The 16466-nt window shown below is 44.2% G+C and overlaps 1 protein-coding gene across 3 annotated transcripts; it reads right to left on the minus strand.

Annotated features, from left to right (window-relative positions):
• Positions 1 to 1244: 1244 nt before the first annotated feature.
• vps9d1 (VPS9 domain containing 1) lies at positions 1245 to 16410 on the minus strand. Of its 3 annotated transcripts, XM_076019272.1 has the most exons (17): positions 16255 to 16410; positions 15474 to 15546; positions 14235 to 14429; positions 13900 to 14074; positions 13263 to 13374; positions 10827 to 10889; positions 10475 to 10527; positions 10187 to 10274; positions 9985 to 10070; positions 9633 to 9778; positions 8652 to 8981; positions 8420 to 8549; positions 8056 to 8261; positions 7226 to 7310; positions 4670 to 4774; positions 2677 to 2789; positions 1245 to 1884 (listed from the first exon to the last, which is right to left on the minus strand). In XM_076019272.1, the coding sequence occupies exons 1-16, from the start codon at positions 16345 to 16347 to the stop codon at positions 2678 to 2680; spliced, it is 2052 nt and encodes a 683-aa protein (XP_075875387.1). In that variant the 5' UTR covers positions 16348 to 16410; the 3' UTR covers positions 1245 to 1884; position 2677. The 3 variants fall into 3 exon arrangements, with proteins under 3 accessions (XP_075875387.1, XP_075875388.1, XP_075875389.1); XM_076019273.1 differs by lacking the exons at positions 13263 to 13374; positions 13900 to 14074; positions 14235 to 14429; positions 15474 to 15546; positions 16255 to 16410 and adding exons at positions 11745 to 11813; positions 11927 to 12246; XM_076019274.1 differs by lacking the exons at positions 13263 to 13374; positions 13900 to 14074; positions 14235 to 14429; positions 15474 to 15546; positions 16255 to 16410 and adding an exon at positions 11745 to 12246.
• Between the last annotated feature and the right edge of the window lie 56 nt (positions 16411 to 16466).

Below are 16466 nucleotides of genomic sequence, written 5' to 3' on the forward strand. Positions count from 1 at the left end.
CTTGTCGCCGGCTACACAGGTAATACTCCTAAGAATATATCTATTTTTGACTTGAATGTAACAAATTGGAGGTAAACGTCAGGCAAGTACTTGGACATCTTTTCACACCGTCTGGACCCACACAGGTAAAAGTCATGTAAACAGCCAAGCGATCGTTAATTAAAATTGCACGGTCATAAAATGTTTTATCATAGTGGAAGCAAAACCACCTTCAACAGATCAGCAGGAATATATATTTGTGTCTATTTTAGCCCATTTATTAAGCAATCGGTTTCAGTTTTGTAAATGCATGGAGGAAGAACACTGTCCCTCTTCCAGGAGCCTTCAGTGTCTGACGTCAGTCAGGTAGCTGCAAATTTCTATACCACAGTTAATGCAGGCACGTCTTCAACCGGCTTCTAGTTGTAATTCATTTTACTGCTATTTTGCTGCGAATCGTTTCACAACTTGGAAGCCAAGATAGGCCAGAACAACAGGATTAATGGCAACCAGTAGCTGCATATGAGATGGTCTTATGTTAAAAAAAAAGGAAAATCTTTAAAAAAAAAAAAAAAAAAAAAAAACAAGAAAAAAGAAAAAGATCCGTTAGGGAACATATTGTGCAGGAAACAGAGACAACATTGGGGGGGAAAAAAACACCAACCTATCAGAGTAAAACATCCAGCATGTCCTTAGCACGCATTTCAAAATCAAACGCACAAGACGACAAAAAGAGAGACACACATTGGTCAAGACATCTACGCAACCCAATCCCTTTTTTCCCTCCCCTTTCCTCACAGCTGATATGTTTAAGGTTGCGCAACACACGACGCTCCAATGCCTCGACGTGAAGGCTGGCATTCAACCACACTGGAGTTGCAAAATTGACTGCAAACTCAAGAGGTGAGACGACTTGTTCATATTTTAGTCTGATGCGTTGAAAGATCACGCAGACCTCATGACTTACTGGCTGTCAAAGTTGTACGCACACACACACACACACACACACACACACACACACACACACACACACACACACACACACACACACACACACACACACACACACACACACACACACACACACACACACACACACACACACACACACACACACCCCTGCTTGCGCCGGCGTTAGCTGACATGCTGTTACATGCAAGCGCAGTGAAGTAGTGAGTTTTGTGCTCCTCCGGCGTTAACCTGAACACAAAATTTCTTTTTTGTTGTTGCAAAAAAGCAACAAAAAAAACAAAAAAAAACAGACACAGCGTAAATTGAAAACATCCCAGTGTAGCTCCACCACTTACCTCCCCAAGCCCCTGTGAACACCCCAAAGTGCAAAGTATTGTTAGTATTGTCACCACATATCCTGTGGGTGCAGTCTTACAAAATAAAATGGGCATGTGAAACGTGCACTCGCCACCTTTCAAATTGGTTTGTATGTTCTGAAAAAAAACAAACAAACAACCAAAAATAGTGAAGTGAAAATGTTCAGCGAGAGAATCTGCAGCATCGTTTACAATCACATTCCCTTAGTAGCAGGCCGGGCTGTATTTTTTTTTTTCTTCTCCACCCTGTATTTTTCAGAATTGATGACATCACTTCCCAAAGGTGACTCCGACCTAAAAGTGTTAGTGGATGCAGCTGTATAGGTAAATATTGTTTTGTTTGTTTGTTAGAAATGTCCTCTGGTGTCCCAGGAAGAGCCAGTGTGGCTCCGTGCAGGATCTCATTTGGTTAGGAACAGCTAGTAGGCACTGGGTTTAGTCCTCTGCAAAGAGACCTTCTCCCATTCAATACATCCTGTCTGCATTGTGTGCACTGATTAACATGCATCTGAGCAACTTGCAGGTCCCAGCTGAAGAGCGGAACCGTCCGGAGGGTCTCTTCAGTGAGAGCAGCCGCCTGTGACAGAGTGGAAAAGATCATTTTTCTTCGTTGGCTTGTAGAATCAAACGTCATTTTTTCAACAACAAAAAAAATGTTAAAAATGCACAAACATATAGGCCACAACAACATTTTTATGACAGTCTTTCTCAACAATCCTGCGCCTCATGAGCAAAAATCTCTGTGTTTTTTTTTTTGTGACTTGCCGGCCACTGGCGTCTTTAACAAACCCACTGCAACCGCAGAGCCAAGGCAGCCGCTCGGTCCCACATCTCACGGCGGCGTCCACGCGGCCTCCCACCGTCTGTCAGGTGGCTTTCGACAGAACCTGACTCACAGGGATTTTGTCGCAACAGTTCTAACTTTTGGTAACCATGACACCAAAACACTGAGGGGCCCTTCAACTACTGACAGGGTTATTTTGGTGAAATTTTACCGCTGTGAATTTTGTCGGGAGGCAAAACGTCATGCGTAATTTGCAGTTTTCTTGGTTCGAGTTATTGTTATTAGAGGGTTAGTGTTAGAAGGCTCGCAATGCAGTCGTGACACAGCTACCAATGAGATCCGTCTTAGATCGCTTTAGTCGCTCTGAATCATGCATGAATTCAAATATGTGAGGACGAGACATAAAAAATATTAGTAAATGATCAGTTGTGCCTGATGACATTCAAGGCTTTTGGACTTTTTAAATCTTTTCAACCTGACCTGATAAACTACTCAACAATCAAATCATCAAGTTAACGGTCTAAAAGGCGCCTTCACTGGCCACCACTTCCCTTCACCTCGAGTTAGTAGCCATGCATTTCCTACCTCACATGAGCTTGTCTTCAGGGAGGCGAGCTCGTCCAGTGTGCAGTGACTCCACGAAGGCCAGGGCGCTCTGCATGGAGGTCAGACAGTAGCCCTCCTCTCCTATTAGGTAGCTAGGGGACACATGCGAGATGATCGGACATCTTCGGGTGAGCAATGCGGCTGGTTTTTCAAAACAAGCTGTTGTTTTTCATCACTTGAGGGGAGTTTTTTTTTTGCAAATTTAAGAGTTTCATTCGCAACAGAATATTGTGATTCTGGTGCGTGAAGAGCTTTACGTTTCACTCTCTTCAGTCACACGTCAAGTGTTCACATATATGAAGTGCCAACCTTGACCAACTGTACCTTTAAAATGCACGTTGAGGCTTTTTTTTATATATATATACTGACGGACAACTTACATCATCTAATCGTTTCAAAAGAGCCGTTTCGGACCAACCTCTTTCTTCAACTTGAACCGTTCCAAAACCACCAAACCACAAATAAACAAGTTCTTTTTTTAAAAGGAGTGGGGGGAAAAAACCAACAACAACAATTCCCGAACGTTCTGGCATTTCTTGGCCAAATCCTGTTCAAACTGCTGCCCTCACACACTCTCAGTTTTTTTTTCTTCGTGGCAGGCAGCAAGAGACTCTCGGGTGTGGTTTCAGCTCACACGCGACGATGTTTGGTGCGATGCAGTATCTCCACTCCCAGCTGCTCCACACGGCAGCTTAACTCGCCACGCGCTAGCCTCTATTTAACCTGCGCGTGGCAGTTTGGACAAGTGTTTAAAAGCAGAGCTGCTTTGAAATGTGAGGATATGAATGAACTGCACTGTTAAAAACCAAACTGATATTTAAAAAAAAAGAGATACAGAAACAGCATTATTTGACTGATGCTCAACATAGAATATGATTTGCTAGTCAACTGGGTTCGTGCTGGGTCGCACAGACTCCTGCAGGACACAACGAAAACCTTGCAGGAGTGAACGGTTTCGAGTCTGCTGTGGGCGGTTGGATAAGACCCAGGATTAGTTGTGTTGTCTCTGTCTGCTGACTACATTCTGGGTGTTTCTTGTTCTCAGGTTTCTGACCCCAAAAAAAACGTTTAGCCTGAATGAGCCTTCCAGATCAGGCATGTGCATTGCATAGGATGATATTTTGCAATTACAGGAGTGAAGACAAGGGAGTAAAAGTGTTGTTGTTTTTGTCATTGCTCAAGAAAATTTAACAGCTTCACTCCAGATGAGGTTGGCAAAACACAGAGGGAAAGAAAATAACACACCTCAGCAACTGCAGCCAAACAAACATCAGCAAGAAGTTTGACCAGTGGCTAAAACAAATAGATATAGAGTTATTTTGCCAAAAAACAAATCTACTTGTTTCCCTGGGAAAAAAAAAAGTTTGCACAAGTAAGAACGGAACTGTGCACTGAAGCAGACCTGGTTACATCAAGACCAATAGTCACTAAAAATGACTACAGACGGTACTAAGAAATCTAGCAGGAGCAGGATTTAGGGCTCGCTCATTGGCCACAAAGACAAAAAATGATGAACCGTTAAATGGCAAAATTATATATATATATTTATTTATTTATTTTTTTGATAGTATTTTGTCCATGGAGCGTTCCTATACCACAGCTGAAACACACGGAGGAAAATGAAACCTGGTGATGGGGGAAATGGTTTAGTGTGTCATTTCACCGCATTAACACACATTTGCAATATAGAATTGAGAGTCAAGCATGGTTCTATTCCAGCATCAACCTCATGCACGCTCCCTTGCTAACGCCGCTAAACCGAGAGCTGCTACTCCACGCGAGTCTGACGGCCCGCTTTGCACGACTAGAAAGCAACACATGGGTCACAATCCAGAGGAATTCAGCGCTGAAAGCCATTTAAACAAACATGTTTTTATTTGTCGGTTACAAGGAGAGTGGAAGCGGGAGAGGGGAAGGAGTGGGGGTGTGGGGGGGGGGTTCACTGACGTGTTTTTCCATTGTGATGACTCACCCTTCGTGAATGAACTCCTCCAGAGCGGCGCACTCGGACACCAGCTGGGGACACTGACAGCGCAAAGCCACGAAAGCCAGGATGGGCAACAGGTCGTCGGCGCCGCTGTCGGGTCAGAGGCGGCAAAAGAGGGGGAAAAGAAAGAAAGAAAGAAAGAAAGAAAGAAAGAAAAACCCGAGTAAATAAACAGAGCGGATTGCAGCAGAAATAGAGAGTGACTTTCAAAGAATACGATGGCATCCGCTGCCTGCCCCCCCAGAGAGCTCGGCATAAACAATATGAAGTGCGGCTCTTAATAGGGGGTGGGGGTGGGGGAGGAATAATCTGCTGGGACGAACAAATTGCTGCCTGGGAGATGATGGCAGCCCTGATAGCATTCTCCCCGTGCGCAGACAGTGACCGTTTGTTTATGGCCACTCACACGCAGGGGCGCAGCGCCTGCGTGCGAGTTTGCGTGAGAAGGCAGGTTCGCTGGCCCTGGTCTGACCCGCAGCAGCAGCGTGCAACTGGATATTCATCCCCCCCCCGCGCTCCCCCGGCAGGTTTGCGCGAGGTTTGGACAGACTCGTGTAACCGCTGGGAACTGGACCTCCTACACCCCGCACGCACACTCACAACCCTGAATTATAATTATTCGTGACTGTAAACACACACATTGATCCCCTCGCACGCTAAACTGGCGTTGCCGCATTCCGAAGATTCAACGCGCGCTCTGCGCACCCAGCGCGCGGGAATACTTTTTTTTTTTTTCCAGGGAGATGAGAGTTTTGCGATGCACTGTAAAAAGGAGAAAAAAAAAGAAAGGAAAAAAAATGAGCGCGGGGGTGGAGGGGGGGGGGGGGTTCGACATCGACAGGATAACATATTTGGGAGCAAAGCAGATGAAAGACGAGAAAAGGGTCCGGATAAAAAGCAAAAGGAGAGAACAAACGAGCTTCTAGCTGCTCTCAGACAAAGAGCAGCAACATGGCAATGTGAGGAAATCAAAGGGTGCAGCGAAGGCAATGCCAAGAGACGCTGCCAAGTGGCCACGCTGTGGCAAAGAGAGAGACAGCTAAAATGAATCATATGCACAATAGATTCATGGCTCGAATCAAATCAGCTCGGCGGCCGAACACCAAAACAGCCCTACAGCGGGAAAAAATATCCACCTCACACCAGTCAAACTTTGGAGGCCAGTCAGCCCAGTCTGAGACACACAGGGGGTAGAACATGTATTTAGAAAAGGTGGAAAAAGAGGGTAAATACCATCCAAACAAAGCTGGCAAAAGTGGACACAAACATCAATTTTGGGCTGAAAAACGTCATTGCAACTCTGCACGACACATAAAATACAACGGAAGTGTTGACGACTGTGTACCGTCAACCGCCTGCATTTGATTGGTTCAATTCTGAACACGCTACAAAGACGAGGCGGCGTATTCTGAAATAAATGAGACGTTTCGTCCGTGCCGGCACTGAAAACACAAACAGGGAAAACCATTAATCCTCCCGATGTTTTATAAGTTGATCCAATGTTTCCAGGTAACTAAACACACTCCACAATCCTGCACAAACAACAAAAGTACATCAATGTGGAAACTTTATCATTTCTGGATGAAGAGCTGTGAGAGGAGGGGGACTGTCTGCCCTCCCGGTCAACCCCTCCAGCCTGCCGCCTCCGCTGGCAAGGCACACGCGCCAATAAAAGGAGACAGATATGGAGCAGGCGACAGACAGACTCAAAAAACATTAGTGTATTCAACACAGGAGGAAAGGATGAGGTGGACAGTTGTTCAGTAACAGGATGTTCTAGTGACGTTTCTGTCCATTCAACCCCTTTGAAGTAGAGGAGCACAAAAAAAAAAAAAAAAAAAAAAGAGTATTTGTTGGATCAGCGGCAAATCAGATGGTTACAAGCGATTCCCAATGTCCAAACATGAAACTTTAAACCGTTGCCAACACAGACGCAGATCAGCAGAATTAAGGAATCCAGTGTCGTGACAACAGAACAATGACAAACATAAACACTGCTGGGCCTGAAGATTCTACAGGTGTTTGACAGGAGCTGCGTTCTCCGCCCAGCTCGTGCAAGAGATTCGGGTTCAGAGGGTCACACGAGTGCACGGCGGTGGTGACATGTATTAAAAACAGTTCCCTCTGCAGCAGTTTATTTACCGGCCCTCAGCCAAACTCTGTCAACAGAGAAAAATTTAAATTGGGTCCGCGGTGCACCGGTGCGCTCCCTCTTATAAGCCTTTGTGTGAGTCAGTGCGTCAGCAGGGCTTCTCAGCAGAGCCTCCAGCTTGGTATATTGTTGGGCCCTGGGTCCGTTCCAAACCCAGACAGGACGACCCACTTTCGGGCCAGGGCCGGGCGGGCAGAGGCGCTCTATGGGGGGGGCAAAGGGCCCAGCAGGACTCCTGCCGCGCTGGGCTCAACGGAGCGCTGATGAGTCCTGACAGGGCAGCCGCCGAGGCACTCAGTCCTTAAATCCATGTTTGAGTCCTTATAACTGGACTTGGGGAGCTAGTCGTCATGGCCTCTATAGAGGGCTGCAGGTCACGGTGTACTTACATGGCGGCCGTTTTGGGAGAAGAATCCACTTCGTGAAGACACCGGTAGTCCTCTGCACAGGCGCAGATCAGCCGCAGAGTCCTGACTGCAACAGAGCGGAGCACAGCATCACACACTGTCCACACCACATTCACGATGGAGCTCATCGTGAAAGGTCATGCGTGTAATATTTGGACATTTTTGAAGAAGTAACAGCGACATCAAGTGGTTAAATGCTAAATTACACCACTCTTTCACTTAAGTCCCCTTAGGGACTCCACTCTGTACCTTCCCTCTCCCGAGCTTGCCAGTGAACTACGGCGGACTGCGTGCACAAACCTGGATACCTCGTCCACTTTCTTCTTCGTTGGTTTATTTGAGGACGCTAGCAGTTCACCCTATATAAGAAACACCCTGTCAGGCAGACTGGTTTGTCCACCCCAGGCTTCCGTAGAAAAATGCAACGCGCAAGATGGCTAAGTGGGTGCAAGACCCTTACTCTATGTATATTCTTATATACATATAAGAACTGTTCTATGGGTTAGAAAACCAAATTACTTTTTTTGTACTGCGAGTACACACTTTTATTAATGTGCTGTATGTTTAGCTTTTACCAATATAAAAATCATTAATTAGGCCAAATTTTACACACTGGACTTTTAACTATGATTGCCAATGGGACTCGCCATGAAGATAATTAGAGTAGAGTACTGCTAACCTGTATGACAGAGGAAAATGAATGAATTGTGGATTTGTTTTTGATTAGGTAATAAAATAGGACAGTACTGGTTTCCTTTAGTGTTCCACGCTTCAACGACAGACAGCAGCAATGAAGACACAGTGCGACTCACCGATACACTCCAGCTTCCTCTGAGGACAGCCGTCTGTGACCAGCAGCCGCAGCTCCTGAACAGCGGACTCGTAGGGGTAGGAACCCTGCAGGTCGCCGGCGTCTTGGGGGAACAGCTTCGAAGGGACGCCAACATCGACGGGCGATGCATCTTGGTACAGCTTCATACTCGTCTCATAGGCCTGCTCCCTTTCTCTGTAGACCTTCCTGAGGAACAAGGAGAAGACAAAACCATTGCATAAAACTGCTAAATGATTTGAATGAATTCTTTTCATCATGTGTTAAATAAAGTGACACAAATTTAAATGAAATGGTTACAGCTACAAAATGATGTTCCAGGTCATGGGGCATTTTGTCAACAGTACCTGAAAAGAGCCACCAGGGCGCTCCACAGGGGTGTGAAAAAGGCTTCCTCGATGCAGGCTAGACAGAGGTCTTTGGAGGCGGCTATGTTCAGACTCTCAAAGGAGAGCAAGCAGAGCGACAGAAGTTGCTCTGCAACACACAAACCAAACCAATGTTCAACACACAACAAACGTCACCAAGCAGCTTGACATTTAATCGCACCGTTGAAACCTCACTGTCCATTGTGCTCACCTATTGCAACGTGGATCTCTTTGACGATGGCCTTCAGGTGCTCCGTCAGCGCTCGCAGCTCCAGCTCCTGGATCTGGACCTCGTCCTGCTCCAGCGGAAGAGGTGGGTCGCAATGAGGTTCCGAGTGCGAGTCCGTGTTTTCAGGGCTTTCCTGGGGCGGTGCCCAGTCCAACTGGGTCAAGAACTGCTCCAGGTCTTCAAAAGAGTTCTCCCGGTCCACCTGAGTGTGAAACTCCTCCCCTCCCTCTTTATCATAGGTGTCCTGAAGGCTGTTCAGGCTCTGGCTGCCGAGGTTGCCGCTGATGCTTCTGGGCGGCTTCCTCTGGGATTCTGTGTGATTGGAAACGTTTCACTTGAATTTATTTATTCTTTATTTAAATGTATTAAATTTATTTTGCTTACGGGTTACTACTAAGGGCGCGTTCAGACTGGCCGCCAAAATATGATTTTTAGCCAATTCAGACTGAAACCGGATTGGTTTTTGCCACTGTCGCAATGATATGACGTCACACATTATACGCACTGGATGACACCTCCGCTTCAACGTCGTCGCTACAGCAACCTGTCAGATGGGTCAATAATGTGGCCCAGTCTGAACAGAGCCAGATCCTATTTGGACACTTGCTAAAAAAATAATGTGGACAGTCAGCCCTAAAAATCGCATTTGAGAAAGAATCTGATTTGAATCGGATTCACCTGGAGTCTGAACGCAGCCTAATTAGAGACAAATTACTGGTGGGCAAAAAATACTAAGGCAGTGTAGAGCCTGCAGTCTTTCAACTGAGCCGAGATCCCAGCACAGATCTACCAACTTGATATTTGCCAAAAATGTCTCATTCAGGGTCTAATTTCCAGACGTTGTGAAAAGGTAAGCCTAGCAACAAAACAAGTTGTTTTTTAACAGAGAGAAATAGGCCTCAATACCTGTGGACTGGGACAACAGGACTGTAATAGTTCACATGCATCCGGCGGCAGCTCTACCTGGATTGAGGCTTTGAATGCTGCGTGATGGCCTCATCAGAAGGGCAGGGCTCTGCGGGAGACCTTTGCTGACGATGGGGTAGAGCCTGTTGTAAATTCTGTACTGGTGTTTCCTCAGCAACTTCACCACTGGGTGGTCGGAGCGGCTGAAGATAAACAGGACAAGCAAGTTCAACATAATTTGTCTGACAGCTTTGCGTTGTCATCGGTGGGATAAAAACAAACAAACAATCGGATGTACGACGCAACGGAGTACATCCGATGAAAGTAAGCCAGATGGAAGTTCTTTATAACGGAAAGCAAAAATTTCAGGCTTTGAATGTTGGAGATCTAGAAATGCATGAACTGTTACCTGAGCATATAGGACACAAGACCAGAAACTACAGTCACATCGTCGGGATTTTTCTTCAGGTTGGCTTTCCACAGTTTAGGCCACTCCTGAAGAGGCAAAAATCAGTCAAATTACCTTTTTGAAATTTCAGTCGTGAGAGTTTTGTCATTTGCAACATACAAAATGGAGTAATGTTACATTTGGCATCTTTTCAGACACTCACATGATCATGCTCGTATTCCAGAATATTCGCGTAGAGAACGCGCTGCTCTTGCTCCTCTGCTGTCATCGCACCAGAAGCTGCAAATCTCCTGTATCGAGAAAAATTCTCAGAGTCAAGCTTGTTTTCAGAGGCTACACAACCTAACATTATTTGTAATGTACAAAAACATGAAAGATGAGCGCTCAAATGCGTTCCCACCAGGTTTAAGTGAATTCACTGAAAAATAGAAATCAAATCACATTCAGGCACTTAAATGAGTTCGAAAGATTCAGCTAGGCTAAGATGTACCTGTTGGCTTCTTCCTGCAGCCGTAACCTTCTCTCTTCCATCTTCCTCTGGAGCTAAAGTTTGCACAAACATTAAGAAAACATTCCAAAGATAGTAGTCGTGGTGAAGAGTGGACCTTATTCGAGAGAAGAGAAGCCAGAGGCACAATTCAGACACATTTTCTAAACACCACAGAAGTGATTCCGAAATCTAATTTCAGCAATTACAGCATGGACTGAAATAACAATGAGCCATAATTATTTTGGTGACATGATTCTGTTAAAAAAAAAAAAAAAAAAAAAGGACTTGAGTGAAGCTCAGCTTTACCTTGAGAGCAACACAGAGACAGTGACAACAAACACAACAAGGATACAGCATCTTGTCTGGCTCTGGCGATGATGAGGTTCTCCATCATCTGCCTCTGGAGGGAGAGCGTCTGCAACGGAGGAGAGCAGAGCGTTAGGCTTCAAATAAGTCAACGACATAGAGGAACCAAATCTGATCAAGGGCCCATATCATACCCATTCTCAGATGTCTATCATTCATCCCGGACTCCAGTGGAGCAGTCTCACAGGAATGATTATCCAAAACCCTCTACAGATCACCAGGAAAACAGCAAATTGAGCCCTCCGCCTACAGCCTGCAGCCAGCTCAGCTTTAGCGCCCTGTTGGACCTTCCACATTTTCCCAAAGGGACAAAAACAAAGCAGCCAAGCCACAATCCGCTCTCAGACAGTGAAATGTCAGTGCCCTTTGTCGTATCACAAAGGCTAATTTCCAGATCTGCGTTTTACCTACACTGTGTGAAATGTGTGGAGTTACCTGACAGGCTAGAGAGGACAGAAGGCAGGGGGGGAAAACAAAGCAAAAACCACAAGGGGGCAATATGGTAGATTTAACTTCCACTTACAGAGTTGTATCCATAATGTAAGGATGCAGAAATCCTTATTATAATCACACTATTTTTCTGTAACTACAGAGAACTGTCAAACCCATTCAAAGACAAGCAAATCTCATCAATAAAATTCAAATAGAAGTGAGTGGCACTGTTGCCAAGCAGAACAAAATGTGGCAAATTCTGATTCTCAAAAATGACAAAACAAAACAATACAAAACAACAAAAGACCTCGTGAGAGTATCAAGCGAGGGCTTTCCCCAAATTCATGCAGTCTTCATAGCATTTGCTGAAACAAAACAAATCATTCGCCCCCGTTCTCTGCTACATACACACACAAACAAACAAACAAAAATAAATAAAATAAAAATAGAAAATCGTCTGATATTATTTTACCTTGACAAACGCCGTCAGTGCTTTCCAGCGGACACGGAGCTCCACCTGACACTGCAACATTTTCCGTATCTGAACCGAGTTTTCAAAAAAGTATATATATCACCACACAAACAGAATTCCTCACATTCAACTGGGCTTATTGATTGGTTTGGCTACTGGTTAAACCGCCGCCTCTTGCTTACCATGTTTGTTCCTGTTGGGCGATTTAAACATGTATATTTTTTCTCTCTCGCTAAAAACAAACAGGACCAGAGAGACTCAGCTGCCTGCCGACCTGGACCCTACCTGGCCTTAAATAAGCCATGAGGGGGGCGAGAGATGACCCAGAAGCCCACTCCCACTTTCTGATCTCATCAACTCTGAGACGACAAGAAGCCAACTCGCCAATAATGTGGGACCCGGAAGTGGCAAGAGACTCCCAAATAACAGGCCAATGGCGCGAAGCGCGTCGATTTTACGCGTTTGGACATGGCTAATGTGTTTACGTGTTCACGTGACAACTCCGCATCAAATTAGCAGGAACCGGAAACCGCGACGTCATTTTTCATTTTCTTTTATTTTTAAATGGTACAACTTACTTACGCCTTAAACGGAGCCCAATTGCTACTGAACTAATTTAAAAGGGAAACCTAAATAAATAAAATATGTACAAATGCTTATGCTCCACCACCAAAATGACGAGACAACTCTATAGACAACTCTATAACAACAAAAGCAACTTTTCAATGATCAAGTATCAAATAGTGTAGAATTAATTCAATGGGGAAAAAAATCCTCATCAAACCTCATCACTGGAGACAAAAGTCGCAAAGACGTGGTTCGGAAAGTACCACCAGACTTCACCCAATAAAATAAAAGAGAACAAATGAGCTGTTTACAAGTCCTTGGAAACGTTTATTGTTAAGGAGAGCCACTGCGCACTTAGAAACCAGTTAGAAACAGTCATATCTTTCGTAACAATGGCTATTAAAAACACCAATGCTTTATTTTCAAGGGATAACCAAAGAGACACTGCAGGCTGAAATGTTTTGAAGTGATTTAATGGTCCAGAGAGAAGCCACATCTTGAACCTGAAGCAGAGTGACCGCTCACCTGATGAACTTTGTTTAACTGAAGTAATACAGCAGATATATTTATCCATCTGACCATGTCACAAACATATCATATTTCCAGTTTCAATCATATTACTTTTCTGACTGCAAATGGGAGTTTTGCGCTTGCAAAGATGTTTGTCTGGATATGAAGTTCCTGAGTAAAATCCTGGGAGAAACGATACTGACAAAGGATAATAGTTCATGTTGAGGAAAACCTGTTTTTGTTAAACTTGAAATTTGCCGTTGCAAATTATCCTAAAAGAGGAAATTCTGGTTCTTGGCATGATAAAGTCATCTTGTCTGAATATATCTGGATCGTGTTTTTGCTGGGCCTGATGCAGCTGGTTAGAGTCCTGGGTCACGAGAGCCATCAGGGTCACACACACATAAACACACACACTGACACGTCTATTGAGTCACATACCAAAGATGTCTTCTGGTAGGCCTGGCCAGGAGTAAGCCTTGCCAGCCGAGCCTCATAATTGGCTTTCAGCTTCTGGTTCAGTCGTGATGCTTCCTCTATGGGTGTCAGCTCCCTGGTACGCATGAACACACGCAAAGTAAAAAAAAAACAACGGGGTGGGTTTGTGGTGTTGGTCAAAGGTAATCCAAGTGTCAACAAACATATAGTTATTTCTGAGCTGTTTATCTGAGCAGTGGCCTAAAAGGGGTATTTTAAATAGACATGACTGAAAATGAGACGCTCACATGGGCCTATACATGATTTTTACAAGGTGCTGATAACTTAAGTAATGCTGTTCTTTACTTTATCTTTTAAGCACAATTAAGGACGAAGGAAATGTGAGTCTTTAAATGACAGGGAGGAATAAAACTACATTTTGAAACATTGTAATTGTATTTCTATACAGTTATAGGTAGCATTTGGATAACTAAATGAGCTAAGTCTGAATGCCGAGGAAGTTCACAACTTCCTGCTCTGTGTGGAATGTAGACGTGGGTGCTAGTGCAAAAAAAAAAAAAGTGTTATTCTTGCTGTTTTTTTCCGTAGGAGAACTGAGTACAGCAACGTTTGCCTAGGTTGATAATAATGTGGCCCTTACTTTTTACTAGCGTCCTGTGACTCCATTGTTTGCAGTCTCTGAAAGATTTCAGGAGGCAGAAAAGGGGTGGGCTTCCCGCCTCCATCTGATATAGCTCTCCGATGACCGGACTTTGTGGGACTGGTTTCTTGACTCCCCACGTCAACAGCAGAATCAGATGGAGGGAGTGTGACAGCTGAGGGGGCGTGGGGAGAAAGGGTGGTTAAGTGGTTGGTTTACAGCGCTCTTTTTTCATTGGTTATTCCAGGACACGCTCCAAGTTTGCAGAGACTAAATACTATACAATTAAGAAACAAACACTAGAGCTTCGAATTTAAACAAGATTTATTTTTTACCTGTGTTGGCCGATGGGAGGACGTTGCTCTGTTGGGGCTCTGACTGGACAGGGGAAGAGGCAGACGAAACAGGGATGGAGGTAGAGGGGTCAGGGGGCGCGGCTCTCTTCCCTATAAAGGATTTGGCCCTCTCCATACACTGCTCGGCCAGCCTTAACATGCGCTCCCCCTCCACTGCCACCGTCTCGCTCTCCTCTATGGAAAATTAGAAGATGGAGAAAGCATTAAGACGAGGCATTTCTGAATAAAAACAAAAATAATGTTTATGCATGAACAAAGGCCCATGGGTTTCAACAAGATACAAAGGGAACTGCAACCTCTAACTACAATACATTTCAGTCAACGTACCATTTGTTTGCTGAGATTAATAACTTGGGTCATTTTAAGAACGTCCACTAATTTGGTTAATCATTACCAAATAAGCTCTTATGAGCTATGTCAATAAAACCGGCTGGAATTAAATCATTGATTCTTTACTTTTCCAGCTGTCTGAGGTTTTCATTAACAGAAATGCAAAAGCTGATATTGATTAAAACTGGAAATAATTACTGTTTATTTTGATTTCTACAACATATTGAATTTCTTCATGGCATTGTGCATTCCTTGTGGATAAATGTAAAATGAATGTTGTAATCTATCATATGGGTATTGTATTCGACGTGATTAGTTCAAGTCTGCTTAGAATGATTAACCACATTTGGATGGGGACGGGGATGTGAACCGGTTTCACAACCAAACGTTTGACACTCAAAAGTTTTTCTCTCTTATCACCTTGGTCTAAGATTCTCGGAAGAGCACTCAAGCGTAACAAAAACAAAAACACCCCCCCCCCCCCCAAACCTCCTGAAAAAAAACCACTCTGAGCACCACAACTGAAAAGTCAACAAAAGATAGCCCAAAACAGCACGTGAAATGATGTGGCTCCATTATTTAGACTATCACAGACAACTCAGTATGGGTAATTGCAAGAAATGTATCCATTATTCATTTATACGTGTAAATAAGCACATCATTAAAAAAAAAAACACTGACATTATAATCTACATTAAATAACCATAATCTACATTAAATAACCAAATATTTAATTACAAATCTTACATATTGCATTCTAACAAAGTTTTCAAAAGCTAACCTATGGCAGAACGTTACGAACGAGTATTTAAAGCCACATACAGTACGATGCTGAACTATTTCTCACAACTCAAGCTTAAGTTCATAACATAATGGTAATTTTCCTACTTTGCGAGCTAGCTTCCTCCAAAAGTGCAAGTGATATGAAGTTGATGGTACGAAGGTATTCACAGTAGGCTTCCTGCAAAAAGAGCACATGGACGGACAGTATTGATATTCAAAGAAGTACCAGGTAGACACCTGTGTGATGAGCTACAATTGCAAGCAAAACTTGAATTAAAACTTGATATTCTAAAATCAACAGTGAACTTTAGGGCTTTTTAAATATCTGACACATTAGGAGAGAAAATGCATCAACTGAGTATTCATATAGTGTAAGTCTAAGCTGCCTGACTGGCTCTACATGTCTACAGTTCTGTGACTTAGGACTGACTTCAAAGGCCTGTTATGACAGAGTAATACATGCCATTTTGGAAATAGGTTACCATCGGGTATTTCTGATTCAAGACAATAGAGACTTAATGGTTTTCTTATAGTTTAAGAAGCAATGTCACACATTATTCTACAGAGCCAAAAGACTATGAAAAGCAAATGAAGCAACGTAGGAACATACAGTATGTATGACATCGTTACATGCAGACATTCCTCAGCCAAGAATGTCACTGATGCAATTTAAGCGTTTTACTGTAGAATAACCATGAAGAGCATATGAGTGTGTGCCCACAGCTACGTCCCCATAGATGGGTTTAGATTCAAAACATCAAGCTGTGAAGACAGCGGCAGCACACACAGCTTCACAACTGTCAGTCCTCTCCGGTGTGTTTACACCACAGAGTGCGGGCTTAAACTTCCGTGTCGTGGCGAAGCTCCCACTGTGTTGCTCGCTAACCTTGTGTTTGCTTCCTCCGTCAAGCTGTATGGCCACTTTGGCCATCTTCATGGCATTTTGTAGGGGCGTAGCTCCGCTATCGGTGGCAGCCATGGTTGCTCCCAGTGGATCGGTTCTTCTTTGACTCCTCCCCCTTCCTGCTTCTGTCACAGCAGGATGAAGACAAATGGTAAAGGTGCATGCTGCCCCCCAGTGGAAGGGACTGTTCGTGT

Source organism: Nelusetta ayraudi, unplaced genomic scaffold, assembly GCF_046127955.1.
Source record: "Nelusetta ayraudi isolate G7.1 ecotype Tasmania unplaced genomic scaffold, CSIRO-AGI_Nayr_v1 ptg000009l, whole genome shotgun sequence".
NCBI classification, from domain to species: domain Eukaryota; kingdom Metazoa; phylum Chordata; class Actinopteri; order Tetraodontiformes; family Monacanthidae; genus Nelusetta; species Nelusetta ayraudi.